The sequence below is a fragment of the Chanodichthys erythropterus genome, chromosome 8 (assembly GCF_024489055.1).
Source record: "Chanodichthys erythropterus isolate Z2021 chromosome 8, ASM2448905v1, whole genome shotgun sequence".
Classification (NCBI taxonomy): Eukaryota; Metazoa; Chordata; class Actinopteri; order Cypriniformes; family Xenocyprididae; genus Chanodichthys; species Chanodichthys erythropterus.
Window position 1 is genome coordinate 35,578,946 of NC_090228.1, and position 20,026 is coordinate 35,598,971.

The window sequence follows — 20,026 nt, forward strand, 5'->3', positions numbered from 1 at the left end:
GAAATATGAATAATTAATTATAAATGTTTGGATCAGTTAATATAATAACTTGATGTAGCTGAATTAATATTACAATCAATTAATCTGTTCATCCAGCGAACACTCAGTATTGATCATCTATCAACTTTCAGAAAGAATATTTTTCCTGGCCACAGAAAAATTGAGAATGATTATTATTGATATTCTGAATATTTATATTTTTATTACAAATATTAAGGATAATCACAAATGCTTTGTTCATATAATCTAGCGGTACAGTTGAGGTCAAGTTTACATAAACCTTGCAGAATGTTAATAATTTTAACAAAATAATAGGGGAAAAATTGCGTTTCTATTTAGTGTTTCCCTGAACAAGATATTTCACATCACAGATGTTTACATATAGTCCACAAGACACAATAATTGATGAATTTACACAAAATTAACCCATTCAAAGGTGTACATTTACTTGAATCTCAATACTGTGTGTTGTTTCCTGCAGAGAGATTGGGACGATTTGAAGGGCTCTGGTCAGTCAGGGGGTCCATTCAATGTATTTTGTATTAAAGCAAGAGTTCAGAACTGTCAATTTGATTTATGAGCTCCAACAACACCTGATGAACGTGTTTTGAGACTGTTACATACTGCTACGATGCTGAGTGAAGATCCAAACGGAGCTTGTATTAGAGGGACAATCCTGTAGGATTAAGGATTATGGGGAATGGAGTGATATTGTGGTAATAGTCCAGGTTGGAGTGCCCTCTGGTGGTAATCTCACTAGTGATCGTGACGGAGAAGCACTCAGGACTGCACATGCGCATTGCTTGGTCTCGCCTGAAAAAAAAGAATTTTTTATAACACTATTTGAGCATAAAAAACCCAACATTTGAGTCATTTCTTGGCTAATTTTATTGCTGATTTTGCCCAAAATATTTTTCCCCCGGAGCCATTGCAAATATGGCCACTGAGTGAACAGACTTTCCTTGAAAGGGACTTTGACTATACGCAGATGTTACTGTATGCTAACTATACAGTGAACATTGACTTGTATTTCAAACTTGCTGTTAGATCTCATCAAAATAACAAAAAGATTTGCTCAACATGGACCAAAATAAGGCAGATCAAACAACATTAATGAATTATTCAACAGAAATCATGTCTCTCAGAACAGTAAATGCATCAGTAAGGCCAGTGACTTCATTGACATTGTTGTCCTCTTCTCCACATTTAGGACTCTGGCTAGAAGTTTCCCGCCATCGCAGCACACATACTTTACATCCCACAAGGCTCTGGGAACAGAGTGCATACATTGGCTGCTGGAAGGGTCCTGTAAAACAAGAGATATTCAAATAAAAGTTTGAATTTGTCTTTAGTCATTTTGTCTGGATAAAAGTTTTTACTAAAAGTTCAGTCTAGCAGAAAGAAAAAAGTATATTTTCATGGTATGTCATGTTATGAAGGCCAACATGAGGATATCGAACGATCAGACAAGTATACTGGCTCTTTATTTCTGTAACATCCACTTATTGGATACTTCATTCATGGCAAACTGCAAACAACTTATTTCCACAATGCCAACAGTATCTGAATGCTAGTGCTTTTACATGATGCTCCACACACATGTAACTTTATGCTTGAGAGTCTGTCACCATCAGTGCGCTTCTCATGTTACTGCAGTCAGAGAGCGGGACTTCTTGTTGGTTTTGGGCAGTCGGCACAACTAATTCATTTTGTTCAATCTCATCCTGCAAGCCACTGCTGTCAACGTCTTTATGACTGAAATTAAGACACAAAAGGTAACAATACACACACACACACATATATTATAATATATATATATATATATATATATATATATATATACATACATACATACATACATACATACATACATACATACATACACACACACACACACATAAATGGAATCACCTGTCAGTGTTTGGTGGCAGCAGGCAGTCTGATTCTGACAGGTCACGTGACTCACTGTCGCTGTTGACTTCATGATGACCCGTTGAATCATTCACATCACCATGTTCATCATTGTCATTCAAATGCACATTTTTGCTGTCATCTTTATGACTGAAATTAAGACACAAAAGATGATCAACATTACACACACACACACATATACAGTGCCCTCCACCTTTAGTAATTATGAGCAATGGCAGATGTGAAAATAAATCTGCATTTTTTATCCTTTTGATCTTTCATTCAAAAAATTCACAAAATTCTAACGTTTCATTGAAGTAGAACAATTGAAAATGGGGGATTATGAAATAAATGTTTTTCTCTAGTTCACATTGGCACCCAATTATTGCAACCTCCTTTTCCCAAGAAAACAGCTCTCACTCTTCTTCTATAATGATGAGTTTGGAGAACACCTGACGAGATCAGAGATCGTTCCTTCATGCAGAATCTCTCCAGATCCTTCAGATTCCAGCTCCATGTTGGTGCTTCATCTCTTCAGTTCACTCCACTCATTTCTTTAGGGTTCAGGTCAGGGGACTGGGACGGCCATGGCAGAAGCTTCATTTTGGGCTCAGTGACACAATTTTTTGTTGGTTTTGATGTTTGTTTTGGATCATTGTCCTGATGGATGATCCAATCACAGTATATTATTGGATTTTTGGATTTTTATCTGTTGGTATTTGATAGGATCCATGATACCATGTATCTGAACAAGATGTCCAGGACCTCCAGCAGAAAAATAGGCTCACAACATTAATATATATATACACACACACACACACACACACACACACACACTCCCTGTCAGTGTATATACATCACCTGTCAGTGTTTGGTGGCAGCAGGCAGTCTGATTCTGGCAGGTCATGTGACTCAGTGTTGCTGTGGGCTTCATGATGACCCGTTGAATCATTCACATCAGCATGTTCATCATTGTCATTCAAATGCACATTTTGGTTGGAGACCTGCAAAGTACACACACCCAGCATTTCTTAATTTTTTGTTCGTTTGTTGATTTGTCTTTTTTTAATACCATAATTAGCCTATATGACAAAATCATCATTACTCAATTATTGTTGTTATTATTATTATCATTGCTTAAAGCTTTTTTACTCAACATTCAATCTCATCATACTCTATCGACACTAACTCAATGTTTAACATCTGAGCTGCAGGAATAAGTTTCTGAACTAGCAGCACCTGAAAAATCCTGCTCATTTTCTCATTGGACATGTCATCCTCCCACTATCTTGTTGCTTTTGAAATGGTATTTAATTTCACCGGAAAGCCGTGCGTCAATTCATTTTTACTTTAATACAGATATTTCATTTTTTTAATTTTTTTTTTTTTAGAATTAAGTAAACTATTATTTCATAGAGATCGCACCGTCAGAGAGTTCAGGAATATTCACACATAATTTATACACATAGAAACATGAGATAAGGATTTCAGAAGAGAACAATAATAATTTTGTTCTCGAATTTTGAATAAAAAAAAAAAAAACAAATGGGCACAGTGTACACTGACCCTTAAGGTGTAGGCTGGTAATTATTAACAGCTTACCGAAATCAAAGTTAATGACATCATATCCGCGTTACCCTCGAATTCCAGTTCTACTTTTGTAGAAAGTGAAACTTACATAGTGTGCCTTTAATAGTAGTTATTAGCATGTCAATAGTGCGTTACTCATTTGTTCTTGTGCAGTTATTCATTAATGACAGAACAGTATTCTGAAGTGTCACCTGAATCACTGGTAATGATATTTGTTCTGGAGCCCTTTTATTGTCCTCAGGAATGATGACTTCAGGTATGTTGTTCTCTCCTAAAAGCAGTTAATTGTAAGTTACCCACAGTATTACCGTCAGCTGTCACTGCTTTCATCCTATTTACTTGGTATATTCAAATCAAGTCAAATTATAATTGATGTTATAATTCTAAATTTACACTGACCATAAACATGAAACATGAAACCATTTTATCAAATATAAAGTACAATTTTACATATGCATATACAGTGGGTACGGAAAGTATTCAGACCACCTTAAATTTTTCACTCTTTGTTATATTGCAGCCATTTGCTAAAATCATTTAAGTTCATTTTTTTTCCTCATTAATGTACACACAGCGTGAAAAAACCCAGAATTGTTGACATTTTTGCAGATTTATTAAAAAAGAAAAACTGAAATATCACATGGTCCTAAGTATTCAGACCCTTTGCTCAGTATTTAGTAGAAACACCCTTTTGATCTAATACAGCCATGAGTCTTTTTGGGTAAGATGCAACAAGTTTTTCACACCTGGATTTGGAAATCCTCTGCCATTCCTCCTTGCAGATCCTCTCCAGTTCTGTCAGGTTGGATGGTAAACGTTGGTGGACAGACATTTTTAGGTCTCTCCAGAGATGCTCAATTGGGTTTAAGTCAGGGCTCTGGCTGGACCATTCAAGAACAGTCACGGAGTTGTTGTGAAGCCACTCCTTCGTTATTTTAGCTGTGTGCTGAGGGTCATTGTCTTGTTGGAAGGTAAACCTTTGGCCCAGTCTGAGGTCCTGAGCACTGTGGAGAAGGTTTTCGTCCAGGATATCCCTGTACTTGGCCGCATTCATCTTTCCCTCGATTGCAACCAGTCGTCCTGTCCCTGCAGCTGAAAAACACCCCCACAGCATGATGCTGCCACCACCATGCTTAACTGTTGGGACTGTATTGGACAGGTGATGAGCAGTGCCTGGTTTTCTCCACACATACCGCTTAGAATTAAGGCCAAAAAGTTCTATATTCAGACCAGAGAATCTTATTTCTCACCATCTTGGAGTCCTTCAGGTGTTTTTTGGCAAACTCCATGCAGGCTTTCATGTGTCTTGCACTGAGGAGAGGCTTCCGTCGGGCCACTCTGCCATAAAGCCCCGACTGGTGAAGGGCTGCAGTGATGGTTGACTTTCTACAACTTTCTCCCATCTCCCGACTGCATCTCTGGAGCTCAGCCACAGTGATCTTTGGGTTCTTCTTTACCTCTCTCACCAAGGCTCTTCTCCCCTAATACGGACGGCCAGCTCTAGGAAGGGTTCTGGTCGTCCCAAACGTCTTCCATTTAAGGATTATGGAGGCCACTGTGCTCTTAGGAACCTTAAGTGCAGCAGAAATTTTTCTGTAACCTTGGCCAGATCTGTGCCTTGCCACAATTCTGTCTCTGAGCTCTTCAGGCAGTTCCTTTGACCTCATGATTCTCATTTGCTCTGACATGCACTGTGAGCTGTAAGGTCTTATATAGACAGGTGTGTGGCTTTCCTAATCAAGTCCAATCAGTATAATCAAACACAGCTGGACTCAAATGAAGGTGTATAACCATCTCAAGGATGATCAGAAGAAATGGACAGCACCTGAGTTAAATATATGAGTGTCACAGCAAAGGGTCTGAATACTTAGGACCATGTGATATTTCAGTTTTTCTTTTTTAATAAATCTGCAAAAATGTCAACAATTCTGTGTTTTTCTGTCAATATGGGGTGCTGTGTGTACATAAATGAGGGGGAAAAAATGAACTTAAATGATTTTAGCAAATGGCTGCAATATAACAAAGAGTGAACAATTTAAGGGGGTCTGAATACTTTCTGTACCCACTGTATATGAAGATAGATGCCATGTTAGCAGATTTTATGTATTTGCTTACTTTTTCTCAGCATTCTGAAAACATTACTCAGTGTCTCTCTGACCTGCAAAAACAGAGATGACATGGCTTAAAGTTGTGTACAAAGCCTCTGATCATTTTAACATAAATTATAAACTGCTTAGATCTGGTGGTTACGGTTTGATGTGATAGTTACAATGTATATTCATCTTTTAGGTTAAATCTTAATTTTATCTATGATAGTTTATGCAATGTTGTATTATTATTATTATTATTTGTTAATGAAAACAAGCATTATTGGAGAAAAAAAAGGAGGCTTGTTAACTTGAATGGATTTTCATGAAACAAGTAAAAAAAAAAGAAGTATGATTCATTTCAACCTTCAACACTTTTATAATGTCTTTTCTAATCAATCATAAAATAGCAAATTATCTATAATAATAGACAGCCCTGAGAGATTTAACAGAATTAAAAATTTCAACGTTCAATCATTTATATGATCACATATCACACACACACACACACACACACACACACACACACACATATATATATATACACACACAGAGAGAGAGTACCTGTCAAAAGTTTGGAAACATTAAAATTTTTAATGTTTTTGAAAAATGTCTCTTCTGCTCACCAAGGCTGCATTTATTTGATAAAAAAATACAGCAAAAACTGCAATAACGCAAAATATTATTACAAATTAAAAGAATGATTTATTTCTGTCTCTCTTTTTTTAATCTTACCACAAATGCTTGGATAGTATCATTGTTTGATTCTACAAAAACTGTTTTCAACATTGATAATAATAATAAGAAGAAATGTTTTTTGAGCAGCAAATCATCATATTTCAGTAAGAGATAATTATACTGTGGCTCTCTCTTATACATATGTGCAGACAGACAGACAGGCTAACAAGCATCACAAAACACATCTGGGGAGACAGTCAAGAAGAACCAATGAACAAAAGGACTACAAAACTGACACAGGAAACTAAGAAGAACATTAAACATGAATACAGAAACAATACAAGAGTCCTAAGACAACACACACAGGGGAAACCATGACAACAGCCTTGCTATCAGACATGTCGGTTAGGCCACTCAAATAACAAAAAATTAATCATACCTTTGGTACTGTCAGTAATTTCATTACCAAAATGAAGAATCCCTGTTAAACAGTTATACAAATATATAAAGAAAAATGGTACAATAATACTATGATTTCATATTCATAAAACCAAAGCAGAATTGCATTGTGTGCATTATAATGGACTGTAAATATGTTTTGCATAAATGCAACACAATTATACAGAACAATAGTCAGAAAGCTGTACCTGCAGTGAATTGAGGACTGTAAACACCAGATGGATCCCATAGGAAGGTGACAGCATGGTTCCAATTCCAAATACCCATGTTAGACCAAATAGTGAAGTGTAACTGATCGTAGTGCGGGATATGACCCACAATCTATTAGAATCGGGGTAACCCCGCCAATGACCCCACATATAGCGTAAAAACTTAAGTAAAATCAAAATATCAAAGGCTACAATAATTAAAGCCAAACTTACAAAAATTTGCATTGCCTTAGTTTCATCCCAGTTTAGCCAGCATACATCTGATTCCAAAATATATTTTCCAGCTCCAGCTCCAGCAAGAGTAATGACCACTATGAGCAAAGGTACACCATAACTGACTAAGGCCATCATTTTGGGCCTTAACATTAAGGGCCTGGATGTGAAAATATTAAAGATGATCATATGCAAGTCCAATGCTGAGAATAACATCCAGAAGAAATAAGCCAGGTAAAAAACATGCATGAAGAAAGCCACTACACTGCATGGAACCACAGGACTGGGTTCCCCTGGCTGAACAATCGTGGCTCCAACGATAAAACTGATGTTTGCAATTATGAGACACACGGCAATGTTGACTAAACACACATTAAATCTCCATCCGATCCTTCTGTAAATAATGAGGAGTAAAATCAAGCTGGCCACTGAAATACCTAGACCTGCAAAAGTTATATAGTCTAAGGCCTTATCATCAATGAAAAATGGTGACATCAAGATTGAAAAAGAGGTTGTGTGGTTGCATTCACATATAATCTTGCCCGTTTCATTCCCTTCACTTATATAGGGCTTTACTTCACATCCAGTGGAATCCCATGTTTCATGATTGAAGTTCCAAAAGACACACTGAGCATTTCCCAAAGATGGATCAGTCATGTCAAAGGTGAAAGAAATGTTGTTAAGTGTTTCATTAACCTTTATAACGACCACATCTCCATTGATCTGCACATCTGATTTCCTAGAGTTGTTATTTCTAGTGTCACGAGTAGGAAGGACGTTGTAAAGAGTTGTGAAGACTATGATGGTTAAGGAGGTTGGTTTATGAACCTGCGGTATCAGGATCTTAGTAGTTGAGTTTGGCAGTTTTGAGTTTGCACGATATGAGTTTTCTATTACAGTTCTAATCAACTCTATAGATGTTTCATTGATCGTGAAACTGTCATCTGTCAGACGGCTACTAATATCCTCAATAGCGCTCAGAAGTTCAGTGCTGGTGTTTGATGTCGTGTTGCCAGTGTTTAGTTTCCTCCATGTTTCTCTTGATTTATCGGACACAAGTATGTCCACTGTTTTAAGGAAATTCTGTAAATGAAATGGAGAAGTAACAAGCATGATCCAGTAAACATTAAATTTGCATAAGAGCAACATTGAAAATAACTACACACACCTCCATCACAGGTTTATTGATGGTAATGTTTTGTGAGATATCAGTGATGTGTACAAGTATCCCAACAATAGTTCGGACAGTCACAGGAGACTGTGTTATCTCCTGATTATGCTGAACTGTAGCATTACTCAGCTGAGCCACAAACACTGGTATGTCCTGCTCAACCGAGGCCTAAATTACAAAGCAACAAAAGATATAATTAAAAAAAATAGCAACATTTAAAATGGATACTTTTCCCACAAACATTACACATACATGATACATAAACTGAACAAAAAATGTTGCTGGTTCAACAACCATAAAATATAAACATAAGTTGTATTATGTAAGCTGGTAACTGTGTAAATTACTGTATATAGCTCTATTACTACAATGTCTGTTGTATTCTTTAATATCTACTGATAAAATGTAATTCATATACTATCTTTTACAAACATCTGGTGTATTGAATATCTTAAAGATATTTATTAAAAAAATAAATTCTAGTTCAGTTTACTTAAAATTATCTAAACACAATTTACCTAAATGATATGCACCATTAATGTATCAGTTTTCAAGCACCCTTTTAGTGTACAATATAAAATAGATGATCAGTAGTTTACCTTTGCTCTCCTTTCAAGGTCTTTTATAACTTGCAGAACACAATCATCTAGTATTGGCTTCCAGTCACCTGATCTGTATTGATAGGATAGTCTTCCTTCATTGTATTTTTCACATGGTCTGTCCATCTCTTCACATTTCTGTCCATTTCCAGGCATTCCATCTTCAGTGTCAAATCCTGGATTTGAAAAAATAAGAGTCAGGAAAAAAGATACAGGTAAAATTAACAATTTCATCTAGTGCTTTGTTGCCTTATAATTTTTGAAACGACATCATTAATAATAGTTAGACTGTCGTCAATGAAATCCAGTTAGTAAAAATATTTGTGTATTAGTGATCTCTGCTTCCAAAGTCATGCTAGGGGTCATGTAACATTTTGTTTTGTTTAACAGATGTATGCACATAACACTACAATTAGGTCTCATTTGTTAATATTGTTACAAATGAGAAGATTTATGAAGATTTTTAGCATAGTAATGGATATGACAATGTTAAAGGGTTAGTTCACCCAAAAATAAAAAAAAATTATGTCATTTATTACTCACCCTCATGCCGTTTCACACCTATAAGACCTTCATTCATCTACAGAACACAAATTAAGATATTTTAGTTGAAATCCGATAGCTCCGTGAGGCCTCCATAGGGAGCAATGACATTTCCTCTGTCAAGATCCATAAAGGTACTAAAAACATATTTAAATCAGTTCATGTGAGTACAGTGGTTCAATATTAATATTATAAAGTGACGAGAATATTTTTGGTGTGCCAAAAAAACAAAATAACGACTTATTTAGTGATGAACGATTTTTAAAACACTGCTTCAGGAAGATTCGGAGCGTTATGAATCAGTGTATCGAATCTGCTGTTCGGAGCATCAAAGTCACGTGATTTCAGCCGTTGGCAGTTTGACACGCGATCCAAATCATGATTCGATACATTGATTCATTTGTGCTCCGATGCTTCATGAAGCAGTGTTTTGAAATCGGCCATCACTATATAAGTCAGTATTTTTTTTTTTTTTTTTTTTTGGCACACCAAAAATATTCTTGTCACTTTATAATATTAATATTGAACCACTGTACTCACATGAACTGATTTAAATATGTTTTTAGTACATTAATGGATCTTGAGAGAGGAAGTGACATTGCTCCCTATGCAGGCCTCACTGAGCCATCGGATTTCAACTAAAATATCTTAATTTGTGTTCCGAAGATTAACGAAAGTCTTACGGGTGTGGAACGACATGAGGGTGAGTAATAAATGACAGAATTTTCATTTTTGGGTGAATTAACCCTTTAATATATTTGGTCTTGGTGGAACAGATCTGCTACGCTGCTGCTGTCAATACAATTCTGTGAGTATTTAAGACACAAACAGCAAATATCATTTACCTATAGCAGATCTAAACAAGTGGAGCTGGGGACAGTGGAAGGTTTCAGAGGAATCCTGAAACTCTGAATGTTAACCAGCCATTTAAATGTTTAGCAGCAAGCTCATTGGCTGCAACTGCAACATGAACCAATCAGCTTGTGCCAAGTAGATAATGCAGTAAATATTATCAGCTGCATTAAGGACCCATCAGCCTGTCACTTTTTACCCAGCCATCTAATCACAACAATTCACAGACCAAACATCCTATTCATACGACAACTCTGAACAACAATGGAGAATTTAATATTGCTGATTACTGCATTTTTATGTTTAGTAATATTCTGTAAAATGAGATACTAGTAAAAAGTTACTGCCATGGTTATTCCATTTGCAACCAAGGGTCTCAGCTGGAAAATGTATTTACGTATACAAACTTTGTGCTTTTTTAAAATAAATATTCTCTGCTTATGTAAAACCAATGAAGGTTATAATCATTCTCATCTGAGCCCATTATCTGTAATGTGGTCCATGCAACGCAAGCCATTTATGCGATAATTATCCACTTAAACCTGTAAGCACCCCCATCATCTCAAACAAAGCATCAAGCCTTCTCAGATTTTTTGAAAGACACGTTGTGAGGAATAAGCCTTGAATTTACTTCAGAAGAAATAGAATGTAATGCAACAATGTTATCGTTACATAAACTTGTACCTATTTTACTAGTTTGACCTCTCAAGCTATACTGTCAGACTTAAATGTGTGAAATATGAAATATTATAGGCAGGTAGGGAACATTTCATTGCTAAATGTCTAAATAAATCTAAATGACACAAGGATGTTTCATGCTCTATAATATAACGTAATACAGAGTAGAATATAAAAGTATAAGAGTGTTTACACTAACATGATGAATATTGCAGAATGTTTAAACCAGTGTTTACTGTGAAATACTGTGTTTGTGACTTTCTGCTCAAACATAGTCAAGGAACTTTTTAGGAAGTCCACCAGATGACATGTCTATACTACTGCTACCAACGTACAAACTACTACAAAACTACTTTGGCTCTGCTAGCTTGCCGACCTTGATTCACTGGAAGGGGCAACAAGTTGGACAGTAAAATCACAGTCCACTACTGGCCCAAACACTGCCCTTGCGAACCCCTAGTCTTGCGTAGCCAGACCTTCAGACTGACGGCAGAAGCTCTGGACTCTATGGCAGCTTTCATTGGCCAAGAGGATGTTTGACTGACATGTAAAGCAACAAATCACAGTTCATTTGTTGCAGAACGGCAAAGAGTCCGAAAAGTCCAGAGGGCAAGACTTGGGCATCAAGGAGAAATGTTGTGATGCCCTACAGATTCAGTCACAGATGCCTCTCCGTCACCTCAATTGCAGCCGTAAAGCTGCTAATATCACTGGCTGTCTGCTTAGTGCCGGTAACGGCTAAATCTGTTGCTGTATGCAGTTTCTTGAGACAACCCATCGCCCTAGCCCAAGTCTTTCAATAGATCAGTTTGGTAGGCCTGCAACACTGCCATGGTGTCCAGGGCCCCTTCAGTGAGGAATACAACCGAGGGGAGAGATAGCTAGCAATGCTAGCAAGAGTCTTTTCTACCTAAGGCATCCTCACGTATCTCTGTCTGCACAGTCCCTCTACGTTCAAATGATTTTTCTGTGCGTTAGTAACTATACAAGCAGAAATTGGGTTTCTCCACAACCCTGTCACTTCAGTGTGGAAGTCTGTCTGGAAAAATTAAAAGGCTCACCAGTGGGGAGCATGTATGACTTGCAAGGAATCACTCATATAAATGACTGTGTGCAAATCCCTGACTAACGCTACACCTGTTCAAATTCAATCTCACTGATAACATACGCGTCAACTCCCTCCACATCTAGTACCTCAAAATTAGACATCAACATCATGCACTCAGCCAAGCCGGAATAGGCCAGAGTGGGCTTTGGGATCGAACATGAGAGCTATGGAGCTAGCAGGAGAAGCCCAAGAAACAGAAACCCCTTCAAGATCCTCTGCCTGTGATCCCCATAATCATAACCACCACAATGCCTCAGCAGACACTGGGCTGAACCCATAGTGTCAACATTAAATTCGGAGTCGAGTTCCCTTGAACAGAAACCAAGATTGCATGAAATTACAAAAACATTGAAAATTTCACTTTATAGTCAGGAATAAATTCTGAACAATTACACAACAATTAATATCTGAAAATAGTGTTATTATCCAACTTTTATAATCAAAAACACTCACCTTTGTAAATATAAAAGTAATCACTCCGCAGCACAATAGATTCATTAACACCTAAAGTAAAATAACTGATAAAGTTAAATGTTACAGCTGATAAAATAAAAAAGAAAATAGTATGTAGGAATTGTTTATATTATGAATTGACTATATTACATTTTGTCCTAGATAAAAAGTCTAACAAAAGGCTTTGTCCAATAGCCAAATACTGAAATTAATGGATGTATGTATTTTCATGTACTGACCTCTAAAAGTATTTAGACATTTAAAGGGATAGTTCACCCAAAAATGAAAATTTGATGTTTATCTGCTTACCCCCAGTACATCCAAGATGTAGGTGAATTTGTTTCTTCAGTCGAACGCAAATTATGATTTTTAACTGCAACCGCTGCCGTCTGTCAGTCAAATAATAGGAGTGATTGGGAACTTGAACAATAAGAGTCGAAAAAACTTCCACAGACAAATCCAAATTAAACCCTGCGGCTCGTGACGACACATTAATGTCCTAAGAGACGAAACGATCGGTTTGTGTGAGAAAACGAACAGTATTTATATCATTTTTTACCTCTAATACACCACTATGTCCAACTTCGTTCAGCATCCTGTTAGTGAGGTCAAAAAACCCGCTCTGCTGACGGAAGTGATGTCTCGCCCATATACTTCAATGAGCGCGAGACAACACTTCCGTTGTCAGAGCGCGATTAGACCTCACCAACTGGAAGCTGAACGGAGTTGGACATAGTGGTGTATTAGAGGTAAAAAATGATATAAATACTGTTCGGTTTCTTGCACAAACCGATCGTTTCGTGTCTTAGGACATCAATGTGCCGTCACGAGCCGCAGGGTTTAATTTGGATTTGTCTATGGAAGTTTTTTCGACTCTTATTGTTCAAGTTCCCAATCACTGCTATTATTTGACTGACAGACGGCAGCGGTTGCAGTTAAAAATCATAATTTGCGTTCGACTGAAGAAAAAAAGTCACCTACATCTTGGATGCCCTGGGGGTAAGCAGATAAACATCAAATTTTCATTTTTGGGTGAACTATCCCTTTAAAGGGACTATATGTAGAATTCAGAAATCCATGATATTAACAACACTGGTTAAGTGAACTGCAGGTAGAAACGTATTACTCGTGCTCACACTCGTGCACAGATAACGTAAGTGACTGAACGTGATTCAATGCCCCGATGTACTCACAGGAAAATTCTTGTTTGTTCTTCATTTAGAAGTAAAAGAATATGTTGGAAATACCTCTGCAGTGATATACACAGCAAAAACCCCTGTGTTAAATAAGCTCTGCTCAGAGATTGAGGGTACATTTACATGAAAATGATGTACTAAAAATGGTAAAAAAGGAACATTTTTCCTTTGTGTTTTCCCATACAGATGACAACATTGTTAAAACCATCCCTGTTCATGGTGCAGCAAAAATGACTAAAAACTACAAAAAACATTACTATGTTATGTATGCCAGGCCAAGAGTTGGAAATGTCACTTTGTAAGATTCCTTCTTAAGATTCATCAGTGGAAAGACTGAAAAAGGACAAGAGGAACAAAAGGAGGAAGAAGCCAAGCGAGAAAAAAAAAGGAACAAATGTGCTACTTTCTGTACTGGGACCTACATGAGAAAGGTTTCTATGAACTTTCCCACACAGCAGGAGACTCCTAGGCGGATCCGCATTCAAGTCGCCAAACCCACGTGACCTTCACATTCGTTTTGGCGCCGCCCAGAGGATCATCTCCGCCTCCGGGCGGCGCTGTAAATTCCACTGTCAATCAGCTGATTCTGAGCAGACCCCATGTCGGATCCGCGGACGCGCAGGCGCCTTTACTGTAGCGGTTGTATCAATTTGCGGGTCCCAAACGGAGGTAAGGTTTTAAACGCGGATGCGGAGTGGATGCAGCGCGGAGCCACGGCGGGTCCGCGATCTGCCTTCGTTGCGGATCTGTCACTGCGTGCAAGTGGACGCCGATACGGCTCCGTAAATAAGGAGAAAAAAAATAAGGAGACTGAGGGGAAAAAGAAAGAGACGGAGAGATTTTAAAGCTATTTGATGTGCGATTAATTTGATTTGATTAGATTAGATAGGAATCACAGCATTAATTATGATCATTCAGGCCTCCTTGTATATGGCCTTTGTAAACCAAAAGTGTCTTACAAAATTTAAATCAATATATTGTTTTATGTGAACGTGTCAGCAGGATGATTTTCAGATCCTTTAGTAACAAAAATTTAAATCAATACATTGTTATTGTGAATATATTGTGAATTCTTTTGGCCATGTTAACAATGCAGTGAAAAATCTGAAATCTAGTCAGGGCACTTTCTCTAGGGCCCCCCAAAAAACAGTTAGACCCCAAAGGATTCAGAAAGCATCTGAACAAAGTGACATGGACAACAGCTCTGCAATTCACCGACATCATGTCAACAGATCAGGTAATTAAAATTACACTGTTATGAAAGTTTAATTATAAACTATATGTGAAACTATACACAGATCTGGCTATGTGAGACTGTAGTTTAATACATAAACATTCTTACATAGAGCCCCTTTAAGTCACTTAAGTATGAATGTCAATGTCATTGTGTTAAAATACAGAATATTAGCAAAAGAGCAAATCAGACCTGTGCTTTTTTGTCTTATCCAGTGATCCAGCGGCCCATCTTTGTAGCTGAACTGGAATAAAATAATGTATACATTTTATTGCATGCCTTATGGCCATGTCAGAGGTATTTCATTATCCCAAACAAAATTATTCATTGTTGGATACTATAAAAATGTCTTATGATGGCAGAGTGAAAATCATATTTCTAAATGTGCCTTTTCAAACCATTTTCATCTTACGTGAGTAAGGAGAATAGCTATGTGGAGTCCTAGGAGGTATTTCAATGCTGTCCAAGCATCTGAGAAATTAAGAAGATATTATTTTGCATTATATATTTAGATTTCATTGTCAAACAAATAAAATATTTACCAGATTCTGACCGTATAAGGAAATAATTATATACATATAATTATATATAAACACTCCATGTTTTCTGTCCCTAGCCTTTACAGAAATATTGAAAAACATTGATTACAATTTCTTTATATTTTACAATGAAACAATGTTATTTGAACAATTAAACCTTTCTTGAGCCATCAATGTGGCAATATTTGTTTTTTAATTAATTATAAAAATTCCAAGCACCAGAGGGAAAGTGCTTTATTTTGAGCTCAGAAACAGGTTTTTCTACCATTTCAAATACAATAATGTATACTTAACTATCAAACATATGATGTAAATGATATGTAAATGCCAAATGTTATAAAATATATAATGAAAGTAGTGGTCCCCTGGAGTTGTCACTGGTGTTACCTTTAACAAAAAAAATCTCTTATTTTGTAATAAAAAAAAAATAAAAAAGTCACAGTGATGACATCACTTGACTTTCTTCTTCCTATTTCTTGAAGATCAGTGAAGAAAGGCCCATGGAAAGTCACTTTTCAGTTATTAGAAATTCTATCATTTATGTCATGATTTTCATAGCTTTTAGTTGAACTCACTCGTATGACCTGCTTTACTGTCTGGGAATTGTAAAAAACTAGAATACAAATGGATTAAACTACTTAATTTAATTTAGTGAGTATACCATGAGTGACAACATGTGGTTTGATAGCTTGCAGCAGCCATTTTTTGTAAAATGCATTTTTCATGAAAATTGTCACTGGTCAAAGGTGTCACCTTCCTTATGGGCAAAACCAGTGAAGATCAGTAACACCAGTGGCACCATTTATAGATACACTTTATTCAAAGTTATTCATTTAGTAAAAAAATGGCACCATGAAATGTAAAATGGGGACAGTTCGAAGATTTCTCTTTAGCCCCATTTGCTTGGGATTAGTATTATCTGGGGACCTCGTGTGATTTAGAAATCACCCCCCACATCTAAATTTCACACGGGATAAAGCACAGGATGTTATAGGTCTAGCTGTATGATATTTCATAAACAGAAGAATGTTCCTTACTGCATGGTGTTATACATGTCATCCATCTCCATCTAATCATTCTTTTTGTTTTCACTCTTCTCAGGGTTTTCAGCTTTCTCTTTCTGCTAATTGTATAGTTGTACAGTGTATAAACCCATGTGTATATTATGTATATGACCCAGCACCCAAAATACTATCAAAGCACTCCAACGCCTGCTATTTGCAAAAGATGGATAAAAAGGTGCACAGGAAACAAAAAACTTGAAAAAAAAATTTTTTATATACAATGCCGCCAACTCACAGAGATGCGGATTCACCAACCTGGTCTCATGGCAAAGACGTACCTGTGGGCATGTTTTCGCGAGTCGCCAAAATACGTAACGATGCATACGTATCGCTGCAGTTTCCAACAGAAACGAACGCTAGAGGCGGTAAAACGTCAATAAGTGCTTTTGATTGTTTTCATACACGGTTGATATTACGGGGGTCGGATTATGGATTAATATCGACTCGTTTTATCATGTCTCCTCGCACAATATGATGTTATGACTTAAACACTTTTTACCAGAGTGCACGCTTTGTAAACGAATATGTTTTTGACTTTGCATCGCTTGACCGGCTCGGTATGTTTCACTTTTTTTGGCCATAACCAGCTTGCTTGGTAGCTCAGCTGATATGGAGTTGGACTTACGACGAGGAGTCCCTGGGTACGAATCCCGCGAAAGGGTGAATCACGGTAAAGAGAGCTCAAAGAGAGATCTAAACGAGCTGAAATGGCACGTTCGTCGACGCTTTTTATAATGTCATGTTTTCTTTTGTTAACACTATCAGGTAGGTTTAGGCGTAGTTATTTTAAAACGCAACGGAGTGCAAAAATTTCAAATCAGAACCGCGGTTATTCGTCTAAAAAGCAACGTCATAAAAACGCACCATATTCACCCTAGTATCTGCTCCGGAAAAAAAAAAAAAAAAAAAAAAAAAATGAACACGCTTTTAGCGCCGCTCAGTGGACATTTCACATTGAAACTGCAGCGAGACGTACGCATCGTTACATATTTTGCGACTCGCGAAAACGTGCCCACGGGTACGTTTTTCTAATGAGACCAGGTTGGGATTCACACGTGACTAATATTATCACAGGAACTCAGTGTTCGGCGAAATCTGGCAGGTCATTTGCTTGGGAATTTTTACTTTATAAATTACAGACATGGATAGCTGTCTGTAACTCTGACTACATGTGCTGAAAAAATTGAGAAACAATATTTCATAAAAAAAACCTTTAATATTGCCAAAGAAGGTAACACCAGTGACATGGTACATGCAGTCTTTAAATAAATGCACATAAAAGATAAAAAAAAAATAATAAAGCTGTCATTTCTGTATCATAAAATCAATGGGTAATTTAATAATGTGGTCTAAGTTTAAATGTTAGAGAAATACATTTTAAGACATCTTGCCATACTGAAAAGTGGACATTTCTGTAGAATGACCTTAGAGAGAAGAGAGAACTATTTAAACTAAGATATATTAAAGGTTCAATGGTTAGAAAAACATCCCCAAAAAGTGCTGCATTTGCAACAAACATAGCTGTAGAAAAACCAAAAACAGTGTAGTTTATTGTACCTTTACTCGCCATGTTTTGCCTTCAAGGACGAAGTCAACATAACTTCACTCACTTTCAGTTTCAGAAGAGGAAATGTGGCTTATGTAAACGGATGTTGACTCGTTGTGTGTGCCTAGAACAAATGGACACCAAACTTCTAAGACTGGTCTATGGCTGGCTCTTTATTCTCTGGACAAACGAATGAATATTAATAAACGTGTATTCTGTGGCTTCTCTCAATAACTTCATCTGTTGGAGAACAACATCACATAAACCAAGCGAGCAGACATTCAATATAAACTTTAAAAACATGGGACATGGTGCAATTCCATGTTAAAACACCCCAAAGAACAGTTTTTAACATAAACATCAACTAATATGTAGAAATATTATTACCTTTAACTCAATGACCCACGAGACTTCCTCATCTCGGCTCAGTTTAAAGTGAACTGAAAGAGAAGAGAACGTGCCTAAAGTTAAGCGTCTCTTAAAGGGCCAGTACACTTCATTCCCAATTGTGTATAAACTCCAAAACTAAAGACAATATAATGAAATCAAACAATATATTCGAAATAAAAGAATCAGTTTTTAATACAATAAGAAAAAGGAGGATTTTGAGTGACAAAATGCTGATTTTACACTTGTTACACTTCTTTAGACACCTCTCTATGCAGCAGAAAATACTATTATAAAGAAATACACTATCATTGGAAAAACAGAATTGCTGAAGTGAAACTAAATGGCGAGTTCCTTAAGGAAGTTAAACATTTTCTACAGCTTTGGTCACTTAAAGTACACAATTTTTTATTTCATAATTCATTTGAAACCCTACATATTTAATCCATTGTAATATCTACAGTAAAACTTTTACACTACTACGACTACAGACAAAGCAACAGGTGGGAATGAAAAAGATTCTTCTTTTTGGGTTAGACAGAGTAGTTTAGTTAGGGCGTTTCTACGTTTCTATGTTTCTCTGCATCTAATATTGTCCTTGAACATTAGCAATAGATAAGTTGGATCTTTTGGTTATAGTTTAAAGGCCGTAATTTACTACTTAAATTGCAATTATCTGTCCTGTGTTGTGTGAACAGAGACATACTGAACATCAAGTCTGACGTGTTCAGGAAGTGACTTCAGGAAGCTGCAGAACAGTTGCAATGTGTTTGCTGTTCATCTAGCACAGTGGTCGCCAACCCGTCGATCGCGATCGACCGGTCGATCTTTATCACTGTTCCAGTAGCTCGCGAAAACAACAGAAATATGAGTGCAAAAATACATTACATTTCTCCAGTCTTTGTACTGTATTTTGTATTTATTTTTCTGTTTTTTTTCTGGAGCTACTGGGACAGTGATAAAGGTAAATAGCCCACATCATGTCCGAGTCTGTAAACGGCCGTAAACAAGAGGCCAGAGACGCTGAAGACGGACGCGAAGAGGAGAAAATTCTGTAACTTAGTAACAGGCAGAGCAGCTCACTGTTCACGATGCTCGAAATATAGGAAGAAAATATAAATATTGAATTAGGGGTGAAGGGTTACATGAATGTGAATGAAATCTCTAAAAGGAATTACTGTCTTCAGAAAAAAAAAATCGATGGTAATGGCATTTTATTTTCCTCTTACCTCCGAATAAAGTAGCTAATTATTAGCGCAGTCAAAGACTATAGAATAACACTTTGGCGCAGTTCAGCTTTGTTTACACAGCGGTAACCAAGGAAACACTGCATCACTGCTGCTCCATAAGCGCCACCTGCTGTCAGAGAGTGAATTTGCGTCTGATTCAGCCTGTCTGCTGTTTTTGTTTCAAGCTTTTTTGTGTAGCATATAATTTCACAAAGATAAAGTCAGACCGTTGTGTTTTTGCTTTAAATCTTGAAATTAAATCTCAATTAATTCAAATAAA

General features: G+C 36.8%; 1 protein-coding gene across 17 annotated transcripts; it reads right to left on the reverse strand.

The window, feature by feature from the left end:
- Positions 1–235: 235 nt before the first annotated feature.
- On the reverse strand, positions 236–18,555 carry LOC137024830 (adhesion G-protein coupled receptor F1-like). Of its 17 annotated transcripts, none has more exons than XM_067392739.1 (15): positions 18,518–18,555; positions 18,142–18,370; positions 15,394–15,452; positions 15,174–15,225; positions 12,552–12,602; positions 8,918–9,093; positions 8,316–8,486; positions 6,914–8,230; positions 6,706–6,747; positions 5,617–5,659; positions 3,693–3,772; positions 2,773–2,915; positions 1,912–2,061; positions 1,629–1,755; positions 236–1,306 (listed from the first exon to the last, which is right to left on the reverse strand). In XM_067392739.1, exons 2-15 carry the CDS (start codon positions 18,152–18,154, stop codon positions 1,142–1,144), a joined length of 2,589 nt encoding a protein of 862 aa, XP_067248840.1. In that variant the 5' UTR covers positions 18,155–18,370; positions 18,518–18,555; the 3' UTR covers positions 236–1,141. The 17 variants fall into 17 exon arrangements, 14 of the variants coding, with proteins under 14 accessions (XP_067248840.1, XP_067248850.1, XP_067248836.1 ...); XM_067392749.1 differs by having other exon boundaries at positions 7,844–8,230; positions 18,142–18,254; positions 18,518–18,554; XM_067392735.1 differs by having other exon boundaries at positions 18,142–18,254; positions 18,518–18,554.
- Positions 18,556–20,026: the final 1,471 nt, after the last annotated feature.